At 30.4% G+C, this 14,541-nt stretch overlaps 1 protein-coding gene across 1 annotated transcript; it reads left to right on the plus strand.

Annotated features, from left to right (window-relative positions):
• The first annotated feature begins 1,078 nt into the window (after positions 1-1,078).
• Positions 1,079-6,980, plus strand: LOC123920905 (dihydrolipoyllysine-residue succinyltransferase component of 2-oxoglutarate dehydrogenase complex 1, mitochondrial-like). Its single transcript, XM_045973250.1, has 15 exons — positions 1,079-1,217; positions 1,388-1,459; positions 1,592-1,660; positions 2,957-3,014; positions 3,114-3,141; positions 3,348-3,409; positions 4,022-4,096; positions 4,192-4,247; positions 4,364-4,408; positions 4,529-4,795; positions 4,881-4,975; positions 5,396-5,486; positions 5,580-5,690; positions 5,892-6,086; positions 6,480-6,980. Exons 2-15 carry the CDS (start codon positions 1,412-1,414, stop codon positions 6,669-6,671), a joined length of 1,392 nt encoding a protein of 463 aa, XP_045829206.1. The 5' UTR covers positions 1,079-1,217; positions 1,388-1,411; the 3' UTR covers positions 6,672-6,980.
• Positions 6,981-14,541: the final 7,561 nt, after the last annotated feature.

The following is a 14,541-nucleotide window of genomic DNA, read 5'->3' on the forward strand; positions in this document are numbered from 1 at the left end:
TAAGCTCTTCTCCTGCCTCTTCTTCACACTTTCTCACTTCACCTTAAATCCATGGAGACTGAAACAATCATGGATCATTTTGAAACCCATAACTTGATTCTTCTTCATTTTGTTTGTTTAACTTCGTTGAAGCCAAATGTTATGTTTCTAATTTTATTTGAGATTTTTATTTTTTTTCTTACTTTTTGTGTTGATTTAGGGTTTCTCTCATTTCTGCTTGCATATTTTCTGGATCTAAACTCCAAAGGTTGGTTTGTTACTATTTATTATTAATTTTTTTTTATTTCTAACCAAATCGAACCGCCTAATAACCCGTTTAAACCGCAAATTCTAATTCTTGAAAATCATTCTCCATTTATTGGGTGAATTGGACCTTATTTTTTTGACTCTACGTTTAAATTGGGTGCCTAGATGTCAGGTGACAACTTTGCCCACTGTCCAAACCAGCCCACTATCCACCCTTAATTGCACGCATTTAGCGACCACATGAGATACATAGCCTATATTTTCTATATGGCACCGCCGATCCATATAATTAGTAAGATTTATTGTCTCTAAAAATACTTACTAAGATTTAACCAATCGTTAGTTGGTTTAGTGGTGATTGGTGCTGAACTTGGTATGGAGGACCGCGGTTCGATCCCCCACAACTGCGATCGGGAGGGGGCTGGAACCACTTGATGCCAGAACTGACCCCCGAACCAGATTCAACTGGTGGTGAAAAGTCGAAAAAAACAAAATACTTACTAAGATTTCCAAATAAAATAGATAGTGAGTCTAGCCCAATTAATACAAATACTACATTATATGTAGAGCTTCAAATATAACATCTACGCGAGTTTAATTAAGTTGGTGAGGATGTCACATAAATGTAATTTTCACTTGACTTATTCACTAAAATTTTAACCTCTAGATTATTTGGAAAAATAAAGAATTACTTATAATATATATATTTTTATAATATATACTTTTTTTTTGAATGATAATAAATACTTATAATATTTTAAAAATTAATAAAACACATATGAATATTATAAAATAGAATAAAATAAATAAATAAATAAATAAAACACATGGAAAAATAAATTAATACAACAAAAATAAATCAATCAATCATCAAATCTTCTCATCACACAAAGAAAAGTAAGCGCAAACATTATTCTCTCATCAGCGGCGATCTCTTCTTCCCCTTATTCAACCCTATTTTCCGATCTCAGGTGAATCAATCAACCTCTTCAATTTCATTCTCTATTCCACAACACATCACAATACTTGTAATATTTTTGTTATTCATTATTATCACTGTTGATTTGAAACGGAATCGATCGATTTATTGATTTGTAATGTTGTTGTTGATGATTTTTTTTTTTGTTTTCTGTCAAATTAGGTTTGAATTTTAGCGTAATTAATCATGTTTGGTGTCGCAAGACGAAGGGTTGCTTCTGTTGGCACATCTTCGGTGAGAATTTATTTTCACTATTTTTGTTTTGCGATGAAATTTCTGTTTTGAATTTAGGTTTTTTATTTAATATCTATGGATTGTAAAGTTGTTAAGTGTAAGTGAAAGCTGATACCTTTGTTGTATACACAGTTGCTTGGTCAGTCAGGTCTGAAATTCAGGTCTGGTCCTGCTAGAGTTTCTTCCATTTTGGAAAAAGAGGTAATTTTTTATATACCCTAATGTGTTTGTTATTGGTTTTGTTCCTTTTTCTAAGATGCATATGATTACCTGAATGTTATTTTGCGGATGTGTTTGTTTGTGTGTTAAACTTCCGGTTCGGGGAAAGGCCCCTAGTAATCTGGATTCTTGATGTAAGTAAAGCCTGGCCAAAATTTGTTCCACCCAGAATTCAGAAATCGAACATGGGTTGTCCTGAATGATTAGTCCTTTGGTTTTTGGGATCTGCTTTTAAAATTGCAACTCACTAATCTTTCTAAACTTTTATGATTGTATTTGAAAAAAATAATATTAAGTTGCCAACGTAAGTTGGTCCACTTGATATGGAGTTGGCTCATGCCCGCAAGGGCGTGGGTTCAATTCCCGCAGCAGTTGGAAGGATATCATTGGTGGGTAATATGTTAGTACCTTTATAAGCGCTCTCTGAGCCCCCGGGACACACCTTGTAGGTTGGTCCAGTTTGTATGGAGTTGGCTTATACTCTTAAGGGTGTGGGTTCAACTCAGGATGCCAGCGGGAGGACCTCGTTGGTGTTAAATATGTTAGTACCTTTGTAAGCGGTCGCTGAGTCTTGAAGCTTTCCCTGGCCTGGTAAGCCCACGGGACCCAACTCATCTAAACTTTGTATTGGCAAAAAATAATAATATTAACTTTAAGTCAAGGAAGACTCCAACACGTGTTAATTTAGTTATTTTAATTTTATGACATCTTTTGAAAATAATGTCATTCTAGGTTTTTCTATGGTTTGAAAAGAAATTGTTCAAAATTGATTATGTTTGTGACTGGTTCTCTTTTGTGCTGTTTGATTTTTATTTGAGTTCTCTTGTGTGAGATGTTTGTGTGTGTACGTTCAATTTCAATGTGGTAGGGTAAGGATTTCCCTTTTTACTTAACTGAAGTTAGTAAAGCATGCTATGTGCTAATTGATATAAACCTTTTTATATGAAGTTATGAACTGCCCACACTTACTCATCAAGCACCGCTTAGAGTACTGACTACGCACTACAAATTTATTGGGATAATCCATTGGAGGATGTCCTATTACTATTATTTTCTTGCATTCTCTTCTCTATATCAAATTCTTATTTTCTCGAATTTTTTTAATTTATTGGAATGGTTAGCGTACCTGCTAATGTTGTTGTATCTCTGTTTCACCTCGAGGGTGTATGTCCTCATTTTTTTTTTCATTGTCACCGAGTGTTTTCATTGTTTTACATGTTTAACTTATTATTCATGTCCTTGGAGGGTTCTTACAACTATTTTTATTTTGTTTAACAGATTGCAATAAGCTCAGGAGGATGTGGAAATATCCGGAATTTCTGTCATATAATACCTGGTAATTCTATGCATTTTTTTTTAAAACTTGTTAGCTGGTACAAATTTTAATGATTTATGCTATTGTGCAATTTACGTCACCATCTATTTTCTGTTGCAGGACGCTGGATTAATTCAAAACCAATAAGGTTGGTAGTTCACTTGTTAGTCACTGGCTTTAATTAAGTATTGCTTTCAGATATTTAATTTTTAAAAAATACTATGTTCCATCAGAATTAGAAAAATGAGTCAGTTATAGTATAATAATATTTAGTTATAGTAATATTTAAAATGGAAAGAGTAGTTACTGTTTCTCATTCAGTGGTAGTGCTCTGATAACCTTATTGTTGTGCAGTGACATTTTTCATCAAGAGGCTTCAATTCAAACATGGAAGCGTTCATTTTCTTCGGATAGTGGTGAGATATTAATGAGACTCAGATTTCTGTCATTTAAGTTACCCATACAATTGAAATTTATCTTGTTCATGAAAGATAACTGCACACACATTATGGTTATTGTAAGAATTTTAGCTTTTATGAAAGAGGAATATTTCACAAAATCCATGGTTATGATGATAGAGTAATTGCACGAGCATATTTTTGAAATTTAGTTACTGTATAACTGATTTTATTGTAATAGAATTTCGAATGCATTGGTTGCTTGAAAAGATAGTGTATTTCTATCCAGTGTGGTATAGCAGAATGACAACCCTTGGGAGTTTTGTAATTGATATGATCATCAACTTATATAACCATCATCAACATTCTGCTTAACTACACATTTCATTTGTGAAGTTATGCTCTATTCTGTGTACATTTTGTCGTTTCTAAAATGTAGTTTCATTTTATTAGTTAGAGACTTATAGTCTAGAGTCTTGGGCATATGACCAAATTGTCCTTTGAATGCTAATTTCTGTTTAGTTTAACTTTTTTCTGGTATTTATTTTCAATTTACTAGTTCTGTTTTTTTTTCCCCCTCTTTTGATTGCTGATCTTTTTAAATACTTTTATTTGTGATTTGTGATAAAGGAGATAATGTTGATGTTGTGGTCCCTCCATTGGCTGAATCCATCGAGGATGGGACTCTCGCAAAATTTCTGAAGAGTATGTCAACCAACTCTGCATACATTTTGTTTACAATTACTTATAGTGGTTATTGATGATTGACTGTCATCTTTTATTTTGATGTTTGAGCGCAGGGCCTGGTGACAGGGTTAATGTTGATGAACCAATTGCTCAAATTGAAACAGATAAGGTGTTATGTTGAAACAAACTTCAAATGTTTGTGAAAGATTTGGATCGTTATAAGCGACTCCAATTTTCTTTGTTCCTAAATAATCCTTAACATTGTTTTCCTTATTGCTGTATTAGGTGACAATTGATGTTACGAGTCCTGAGTCAGGTGTCATTCTAAAGGTACTGTTGTTTAATAGGTTCAGAAAATTTTTACTCCCACAAGCCAACCCATGAATTCTACAATTATTATCTCTTTTTTTAATTAAATTTTGTTCATATGGTATATTTAATGATGTGCAGCTTCTAGCCAATGAAGGAGATACTGTTGAGCCAGGTCACAAGATAGCAATCATTTCAAGGTCTGCTGATGCAACTCACGTTGCGCCATCTGAGAATGCACCTGAGAAACCTGCTCCTAAGCCAACTCCAAAGGCTAGTGAGCCAGAGAAGAAAACTCCTAAAGTTGAAACTACTCCAAAGGCTAGTGAGCCAGAGAAGCCTAAAGCACCTGCTCCGTCAAGCTCTCCATCTGAGCCACAACTTCCTCCTAAGGATAGAGAAAGACGAGTGAGTCATTGTGATTTTTTGACTGTTATAGTTTCCTAAATTATGTTTACCATTTTTTGTTTTAATGTCTGCCTTCATTTTCAAGGTTCTTATGACAAGGCTTCGGAAGCGGGTTGCTATACGATTGAAGGATGCCCAAAACACATATGCTATGCTGACAACCTTCAATGAAGTTGATATGTAAGTTTTCGTTGATTGTCAAATTGTAGCAAAACTTTGAATATTGCCGTAAGCTTTAAGGATTTTAATGTGTGCTGTGAACATATTTCCTATTACGCATTATTTGGCGATGCTTACTTTGAATTAGAATATTGGTAACTATAGGCATATTCCTTTTGGTACATGTACATACTACAATATATATATATATATATATATATATATATATATATATATATATATATATATATATATATATATATATATATATATATATATATATATATATATATCCATTTCTTATGTAGATTAACATGATAGAAAAGGGGTGATTCCATTTGTTTAGTATCATTTATTAGCGCAATACTTCTTGATATAATGGCTTTATATATTGAATAACCATTATCATTCTATCCCTGATTGCTCTGCAATTTATAATAGGACTAATTTGATGAAGCTCCGTGCTGATCATAAGGATGCTTTTGTTGAAAAGCATGGAGTCAAATTGGGACTTATGTCCGGGTTTATCAAAGTATGCTTTCAAATTATGGACGTATAGAGTAAATGATATTTCTTTCTTTATATAATTTTTCCCCCTACTTACTTACTTTCGTCTCTATGTTAGGCTGCTGTCAATGCTCTTCAATATCAACCGATTGTAAATGCAGTCATTGATGGGGAGGATATTATATACAGAGATTACATCGATATAAGCATAGCTGTTGGAACTCCAAAGGTTTTCACCCTCAACCTTTACTTATATACTGTGTTTTATATTAGTGTTGGGTTTATTATACTTTTGATGAAACCTAACCATATGTCATTGGCCTATGTCGATTGATGTTGTGTCATGGTTGATCTGCAAAATCTAGATGGTTGGATTGAAGGAGCTAATTAAGTACACATGCTGATTTCCATTTTTTGCTTGCATTCTTAGGGACTTGTTGTGCCTGTTATCCGCAATGCTGATACAATGAACTTCGCGGATATAGAAAAACAGATCAACACTTTAGCCAAGAAGGCTAATGCTGGAGCTTTATCAATTGATGAGATGGCTGGAGGCACTTTTACAATATCAAATGGTGGTGTTTATGGCAGTCTTTTGAGTACACCTATTATCAACCCCCCTCAGGTTTGCAACTTCTGCTAAAATGACTCTAATTAATGTTTTTCGTTTATTCTATAGAACATTCTTGGATTTATGGTAATATACTTAATCATTGACTGCTTTCTTCTTCAAAAGATCCCCATTGAATATGTTTGATAACATAAGTAGGAACAAACAATCATTGTTTTAGTGTCATGTTAACATACACATATCACTTGTAGTGAATTTTGTTTTCACATAACAACCAGTATTATTCAAATTGCCTAGCCAAATGTTCTGCTTTTTTACTTGACAGTAGTATGATTTTGAAAATTGCATTGCTTTCCTTTTCTTTTTAATAATGCCAAATAATTGTGATCATTTTTTTTTGTTGCAATTTTTTGTGTGAAAGAAATCTCACGCAGTTGTTTTTGACAGTCGGCAATCGTGGGTATGCATTCCATAGTTACCCGTCCAATGGTTGTTGGAGGAGTTGTTGTTCCAAGGCCAATGATGAACATTGCTCTAACATATGACCATAGAATCATTGATGGAAGAGAGGCAGTGTTCTTTTTGAGACGCATCAAAGATTGCGTGGAGGACCCTCGCAGGCTTTTGCTCGACTTATAAAGTGAATCTCAAAGTCAATTAAGTAAATTAAACCTCTTAGAATTCTAATACCATAATGGGTACCCTTTTGTTTGGGTCTTGAATTTGCGGCGTGATTTACAGTATTTATTGAGCAAGCTCTTTAGGATCAAAAATCTCAATTTATTTGACATAAACTTAGCATGTTTGTACTTCCCTTTCACCACCTATATCCCTCTCAAACTAGAGAGGGTTACAGTTTTTGGCTCATAAATTGTATTTACTACGAAGCATATCATGGGATTCTCCGTGAAGCAATAATGCGAATTAATTTCATTGTACTTTTCACTACAATATTCTTTCACAAAACAACATTTTCTAAACATGTCTATATCACTCCCTGAATCGGCCTAATTCTGTGTGCTGATGTTTTATGCTACATATTCCTTTTCCAATCTTCCTTGGCTCCTTGTTTTTTCTCAATTCAACTGAACAAGCATTGACATTTGTAGTTTTGTTATTAAGGATAATTAAGCTCCAATGACTAGATTTTACCAATAGGTTCATATATGATAAAAATAGACTTGTTTGGAAATGTTTTTTTTCATCAGTTTAAAAAATGTTTAATAAACTAGTTCAATTAGCGTGTGAGATTATAACTTGTAATTGTTTTCTCTCAATTTGACATTTATTATCTTAATTGTAAAAAAAAAAAATTGAATAATTAAAGATTACTTTAAAACATGTTTCGTGTCATTTCATTTTAACCAATAATTTTATCAAAACATCACAAATTCAATCCACTAGCTTAGCTTATCTACTATGAGTTTGTTATAAGTTAGCTTAGAAGCTACTATTACTTTTTGGACAATGCTAATGTGAGTCTCACACTGGTTTGAGATTGAGAGATGACAAGAAGACAGACATACTTATCATCGGTTTTGCAAGATGATACCAAAACTTGTTACAATTTAGTTTTGTATAATATCATGAAACTGGAGAGTGACACAAACATATCATGAAACACACGTGCACTTTATCAAATCAAATTTATTAAAACTTGTATTGTGATTTTGACGGTGTTGCTCCGCAATATCATGAAGCTGGGGAGGGGCAAAAACATGCAAATACTCTCCTGAAATTTCAAAATTTGTCAAATAGGTAAATCCAGTAAGAAAACTGTGGCACTATGTTGAAAGTGATTTTAACACTATGTCAATAGGTAAATGATTAATCTGTCAGATACTCTTTTGAAATTTCAAAATTCGTCAAATACCTTCCAGAAATTTGGAAGGGGATGGATCAAATTATACCGGTATAACATTTAAGTAATGTTACACCGCTCAATAACACTTTAACGAATACAAATTTTATAAAATCCACCGTTGGATTGAAAGTTTATATCGTATAGATCATCCATGTTAAATTTTACAAAATTCTAAAATCGTTTGATATGTTATTGACACCGATCAAGATTAATGGTTTATGCGTTTTTATTGAATATCGTTAATCTTGATCCATCTCAATGTTACACCGGTGTAATTTGATCCCTCCCCAAATTGGAAATAGGCAAATACCCCCTGAAATTATAAAACGTCAATCAAATTACCCCATGACGTGGACTCTGACTGGTAGTGCCAGGGGACAATTTGATTGACTTTTTATAATTTCAGGGGGGTATTTGACGAATTTTAAAATTTCAGAGGAGTATTTGACAGTTTACTCATGGATAAATGTTACAATTTTGTCAATAGAATTAACAATAATTCTAACACTATGTTGAAAGTGTAAGACCTTATTTTACGTGAAAGAATCCCAAAAACTGGAGGGATCAAAACGGTTAGATTTAAAATAACGAGACCAAATATGTACATAAAATGATAAAAAGAGAGGACCAAAATTGGATTAAGCCAAATAAATTTTGATATTCAATAATTTATATATTTTTTAAATAGTAGTAGAAGTTATTTTGTGTTATAAATAATTAAAAGTTAATTTCAAAGTAGAAGCAATTTGACGACTGTAAGAAACTAATCATACATTGATAATAAGTAATAACATGGTTAAATAGAAACTGAATGATGGACAAAAAAGTAATACTAACAAATTAAAAATAGTTCATTTCGTGAGTTTCATTTAAATTGCTTTTGTAACCTAAAATGTTCCCATAAAGCATACTTTTATGATATTCTTTTTTTAAGTTATTTGAGAAAATAATAACAGAAAAAAGGAAGTAATAAACTATCAAAGAAAATTGTTTTTGACACTCTAAATTTTAAGATTAATGAGTTTTTCATCTAATGGAGTGTTCCAAGTTCCAACAAGAAGAGCAAGAAAAGAAAAACCACAAAATAAAATATCAAGTAATTAAGCCATGAAAAGAAGAAAAATAATGACAATAATCCTTTTCCAGAAAAAACAACAACAATAATGACAATATATAATTACTTTAATCATCATTTGAATCACCAACTTTATTTGACCAAAAAAAAAAAAAAAAATCACCTGTTATGAACAATTTCTAAGCATGAACAATAATATGGAAGAATAGATGAAGGAGAGAAAGAGAAGAGAGAATAGACTATTGTATTGTTCTATTCAAGGTGTGTATTACATTGTAACAAAGGGGTCCTATTTATAGGACACAATTAGGGGACAAGAAAACCTACACAATAATGGACATTCATTACATATTATTCATAACACTCCCCCTTGAATGTCCATGAAGGATATTCTTTCTCTAAAAAAAAACCCTAGTGAAGGAAAAAGAGTACATCATCATTTGTGTGTGAACTGCCTCATTAAAAACCTTACCAGGAAAACCCAGTGGGACAAAACCACGGTGAAGGGAAAAAGAGTGCAGAACATATTTATATCTCCCCCTCATAAAGACAATTATTATACATGAGATGAAAAATCAAATAATCTTCTGTACTAGTTGCTTCAAAGTTTTACTAAAAGTTGACTCTGTAGAAAATTCTGTCATATCTTCTTTATTATACTCTTCTCTAAATTAGCGCTGCGTCTGATATTATCTTTATGTTGAGTTGTTGCAGGAACCATCATTTTGTAATAAAACAACGAATTTCTTGTATGTGTTGAATTACAATCCTCAACAAAAACATCTTCTCAGCTTGTTTGATGTAGTGCTAAAATCTTCACATGATTGGATGATATTGTTGTTTCTTTAAAGTATAAATAATTCTATGTTTTGCTTTACTTCAATATTTGGGTTGGATGAATAGGCAAAAATAAAATACTACGAAATTATAGCAAATATATTAGTGAGCTTAATTGAATTAAGATATGGTACTTCAGGACCAATTCAAATTGTTCATCATTTTCTTGAGGCATGACACATCAAATGACATTGCAACCATTTTTAGTATACAACAAATTATATTTGTCAATGTCAAACTGTTTTAATACTTTTGTTATATAATCTTATTTAAATTATAAATTTAAATGAGAATATCTCATAAGCTCTTCGGGAGTCTAGATGATATTTTATCATTAATATAAGCCTCGGATATAAATAATTTATTGTCAAATATAACTAAATCCTTCAGGGATCATCATTATCAAGTGAGCCAGTAAAATACGTTAAAACACATATTTCACATGAATTGAGTATTTCAGATGCTACTCAACTTAATTAATTTTTTGAATTCACTTCAGGTGAATATGCTTCTTGAAAATCAATGATTGACATTTATCAATATACTTGATAAACAATTCAAACTCTAAACATTTTGTTTTTATTATTTTTCTCTTGAAAACTTATTCATATCGATTTATCTCCATCTGCAGATGAAATGGACTACTGGTCCAAAAACATTTCGCTTTGCAAAGCTAGTTTAATTTTGTATCAATTGCGTCTATCTTATTTAGTCAATCATTTCATTGTCTATAATCCTTAATAGACTTTGATTTATGATCCTCATTGTCATTTATCACATATATAGCGCTTTATTATGTGCAAAAATATTGTCAACGTTGATTTCATCTCGGTTTCATCGTATTCCATTCATGACATAATTTATTGAGATATCTTTATTTTCATAAATTTTAGGTACCTAATAAGTTCTTCTGGAACTGAAAAATCAATTATGTCAAATGCTCTTTTGAGATTTTCATATCCTCACTTGGGTCATCTTTCTCTTTTTTGGCTCCTTATCTTATTTGGGGAATTTATCCTTGAAACCGATTTGCTTACCATGCTTCAAGCGTGGTTAAGAATCATTTGCAATATTAGATTGTCCAACAGAGACATTCATTTTTATTGGAGCATTAGCAGCTGTTGATTGATTTCATAAACTTTGCAAATGAGTTATCTTTTGAACTTCTGGTTCATATTGATTTCTAAGAGGATCAAAATAACAATTATTAATTTATTTCAAAACATTTCAATTGAACTTCTAGTTCATATTTTTAGCTGCTTATTATCTCCCCCTAGTATTGGGAAAACTAATTCACCAATTGATAATCAGCCCATAAAGCTGTAAAAAAATCTCCAATTATTGGCTCACTTTGGAGATTCATATAAAAATTATTTTCCCAATATTCTTTTACTACCCATTTGAATGCATTATATTGGAGCAATTGAAACGTACCCAACACATCCAAAAATGTTTATATGAGAAAATATGTTTATAAACTAAAATTCAAATAAATTAGGAGAGAGCTTATGTATATAATAATTTGTTGGCATGATGCTATTCAATATCTCAACATACATGTTTGAATGTTCCCAACTATAACTTAGAATGGATCTTCAGGTCCATTATTTTTTTGTTTGTATGAACATATTTCATAAGATGTTTGGTATAAATTTCAATTAACATATGATATTTATCAAATACTTTCTAGAATAATATATATAAAAATAATCTCACAAACTTCTGGTTGTGAGTTTATAACAAACATACATGTGACCATTTGGTTGATGCATCAATTCAAATTTTAGAAATCTAATCGGTCCACATGATCGGTGTATTGATTTACAAATATCACCTTATATATATTCTAAAAAATAAGAGACGCTCGTTTTCTTAATTTATCAATTTTCTTTGCGAGCTAGTAATACACAAAAAAATATTAGATTGAATGAACTTCTGGCCATTCAATACGTATCCATAGAAACTTTTCGCATCATAATAGATCAGAGATGACCCAACTGATCTTGCCAATTACAAACTTATTATGATTTGTAAACTTCTGGTTTACAAGAACATGTGCTTCAATTGCACAAATATATATAAATATACCCCAAACTAGAGGCAAATGTTGATAATATGTCTCGTAATGTATAGAGATACAAGATCTCATCCATTTCTTGTTTCAATAGGATATTCATTTATGCGAATATCCTTCAAACATAAAAAAAATCTTTAAGACTTAAAAATATACAATACATTGGCAAAGCGTAACTTTATTTCTCGATATAACAATGCATTGGCTCTTCTGGAACCTTCAATAATTTTTGTACTACTAAATATAAAAGTTAATTCCTTCCAAAAAAAATATATATAATTTAATTTTTCATAAATAGTAATATCAATGAATATTTTCACGCTAACAATTATGTTTATGTGGATTTCAGCACAATTATAAAACAGTAACAGTTAATTTTTTTTTATCTAATAATTTAAAATCAATAAATTGATTTAAATAAGTAACTGAATAATTAAAAACCAGTTTATATTTACAAACTGTAACCGAATTATAATTATAAGTAATTAAGAAAATAATTGTATTCAAAGCTTAAGAAAACATTATCACCATAAAATAAATTCAAAGTTTAATGTATAAAAAGCTAAATGTAACTTTTTGCTTAGCATATATTTCATAGGGAATAATAATCGTCTACCTCATAGTAAAATATAAAATAGATAGATAGAGATCTTACTAAGTTGTGCATCGAGAAATAAAGTCGAATTATCATGTAAAAACTTTCACATTTCAATTGATAATTATTGAAATTGTACCAATCTAAAATATGATTAACCAAATATTTTTGAAATTATTTTCATAAGTTTGCTACTTCAGGAGCATATTCAAGAGACATACATAATCGTTCTTTTAATTTTGGTCCAATTTATACTAAGATCAAATAGATCATGTGGACTTTAATCATGTTGTAAAAAAAATTAGTTCTTCAGGAACTCAACAACAAATCTCTATTCATAATGGCTAGAGAAATTCACAATTTTACAAGGGTCGGACTTCATTCACTTCTGGGAATGATTTTTCATTCATTTCTCATTGATACTATCATCAAATAAAATTAAGCAAATAATTAGATAAACATAATAAACACAGTCAAATAAAAAATTCCAATTATCTTTATTAATATTAATATAATGTAACATAAAATTTTATAATGCAAATTAAATAGTAACATAATGAAATTAATAATAATTATAATGTAATCTATAATAATAATTATAATGTAACGTATATTAATTAGTAAGTTATTGAAAAAAAAAATTGGCATATGCATAGAATAGGTAAAGTATGAAAAATAATTTGTTTATACTTTTCAATATGATACATGCAAAATTTGCGTATGATATGCATTTTTTTTTTTATTTTTTTTTAATTTTTTTATGTTTTGTACAATATAACAATAAATAAATAAATCCAATGAAATTTGTAGATTGCAAAATTTTTATAAAAATCGATAAAGCTATCCCATGGATATGTATATTGAATTCTTCTGGAATTCTTAGGAAATAATTTGATTTTTCTTTTAAGTTCTTCAGGAACTATATAATATTGTTATAATGTAAGAATAATCCTTTATGCAATCCTCATAAGAATAATCCATATTCTTCGTTATATTATAATATATCTAATTGTACAATCCTTCAAAGATGTATCCGTAATGAATTCTTCAGGAATTCATGGGTAATACAAATTGATTTTAAAATTGTTTAAGAACTGTATAACGGATCAAATATATATTCAATCAGTTATTTATCCAATCCTTCAGGGATTGATGTTCATTTTACTTATATCTATGAATCTTCAGGATTCATATTTTAAAATTTCATCATACTATGAATCTTCAGGATTCATATTTTAAAATTTATCACACCATGAATCTTCAGGATTCATATTTTAAAATTTCATCATAATATGAATCTTCAGGATTCATATTTTAAAATTTTATCACACTATGAATCTTCAGGATTCATATTTCAAAAATTTCACCACGATACTTCTGGATCGAAGGTTTGTGAATCAATATAAAAAAACAAGAAGACAAAAAATTATCTGAAAGAATAGAATAAAAAAAATCATACATAAAATAAAATTGTCACTTCCCTTTGTTGCTATACCTTTCTTGAAAGGGGAGAGACTATCGTGCTGATAACGTGTTATGAACAATTTCTAAGCATGAACAATAATATGGAAGAATAGATGAAGGAGAGAAAGAGAAGAGAGAATAGACTATTGTATTGTTCTATTCAAGGTGTGTATTACATTGTAACAAAGGGGTCCTATTTATAGGACACAATTAGGGGACAAGAAAACCTACACAATAATGGACATTCATTACATATTATTCATAACATCACCAACTTTATTTATAGAGAAGATTGAAGAAATGGAGGGTAGCGAGGTGAATTAGGTGATTCAAAAGTAATTTGAATTTAAATAACATCTCTATTCTAAAAAGAAAGATCAAAGAGAATTTTGTAACACGAGTAAAAGAATTATTACTGAATTTGCGTGAAGAAAATTAAAATAGGTTTTAATGTATGTCTTTCTCTTATGTGCTATAATCGAAGAAAACTAAGGTCTACAATATCACACGTGGATTGAAACAACTTGCGCGCGAAAATATTTCAAATCTGATCGAAAAGGAATCGAAGAAAACTAAGGTCTACAATATCACACGTGGATT

Source organism: Trifolium pratense, linkage group LG4 (assembly GCF_020283565.1).
Source record: "Trifolium pratense cultivar HEN17-A07 linkage group LG4, ARS_RC_1.1, whole genome shotgun sequence".
NCBI classification, from domain to species: Eukaryota; Viridiplantae; Streptophyta; class Magnoliopsida; order Fabales; family Fabaceae; genus Trifolium; species Trifolium pratense.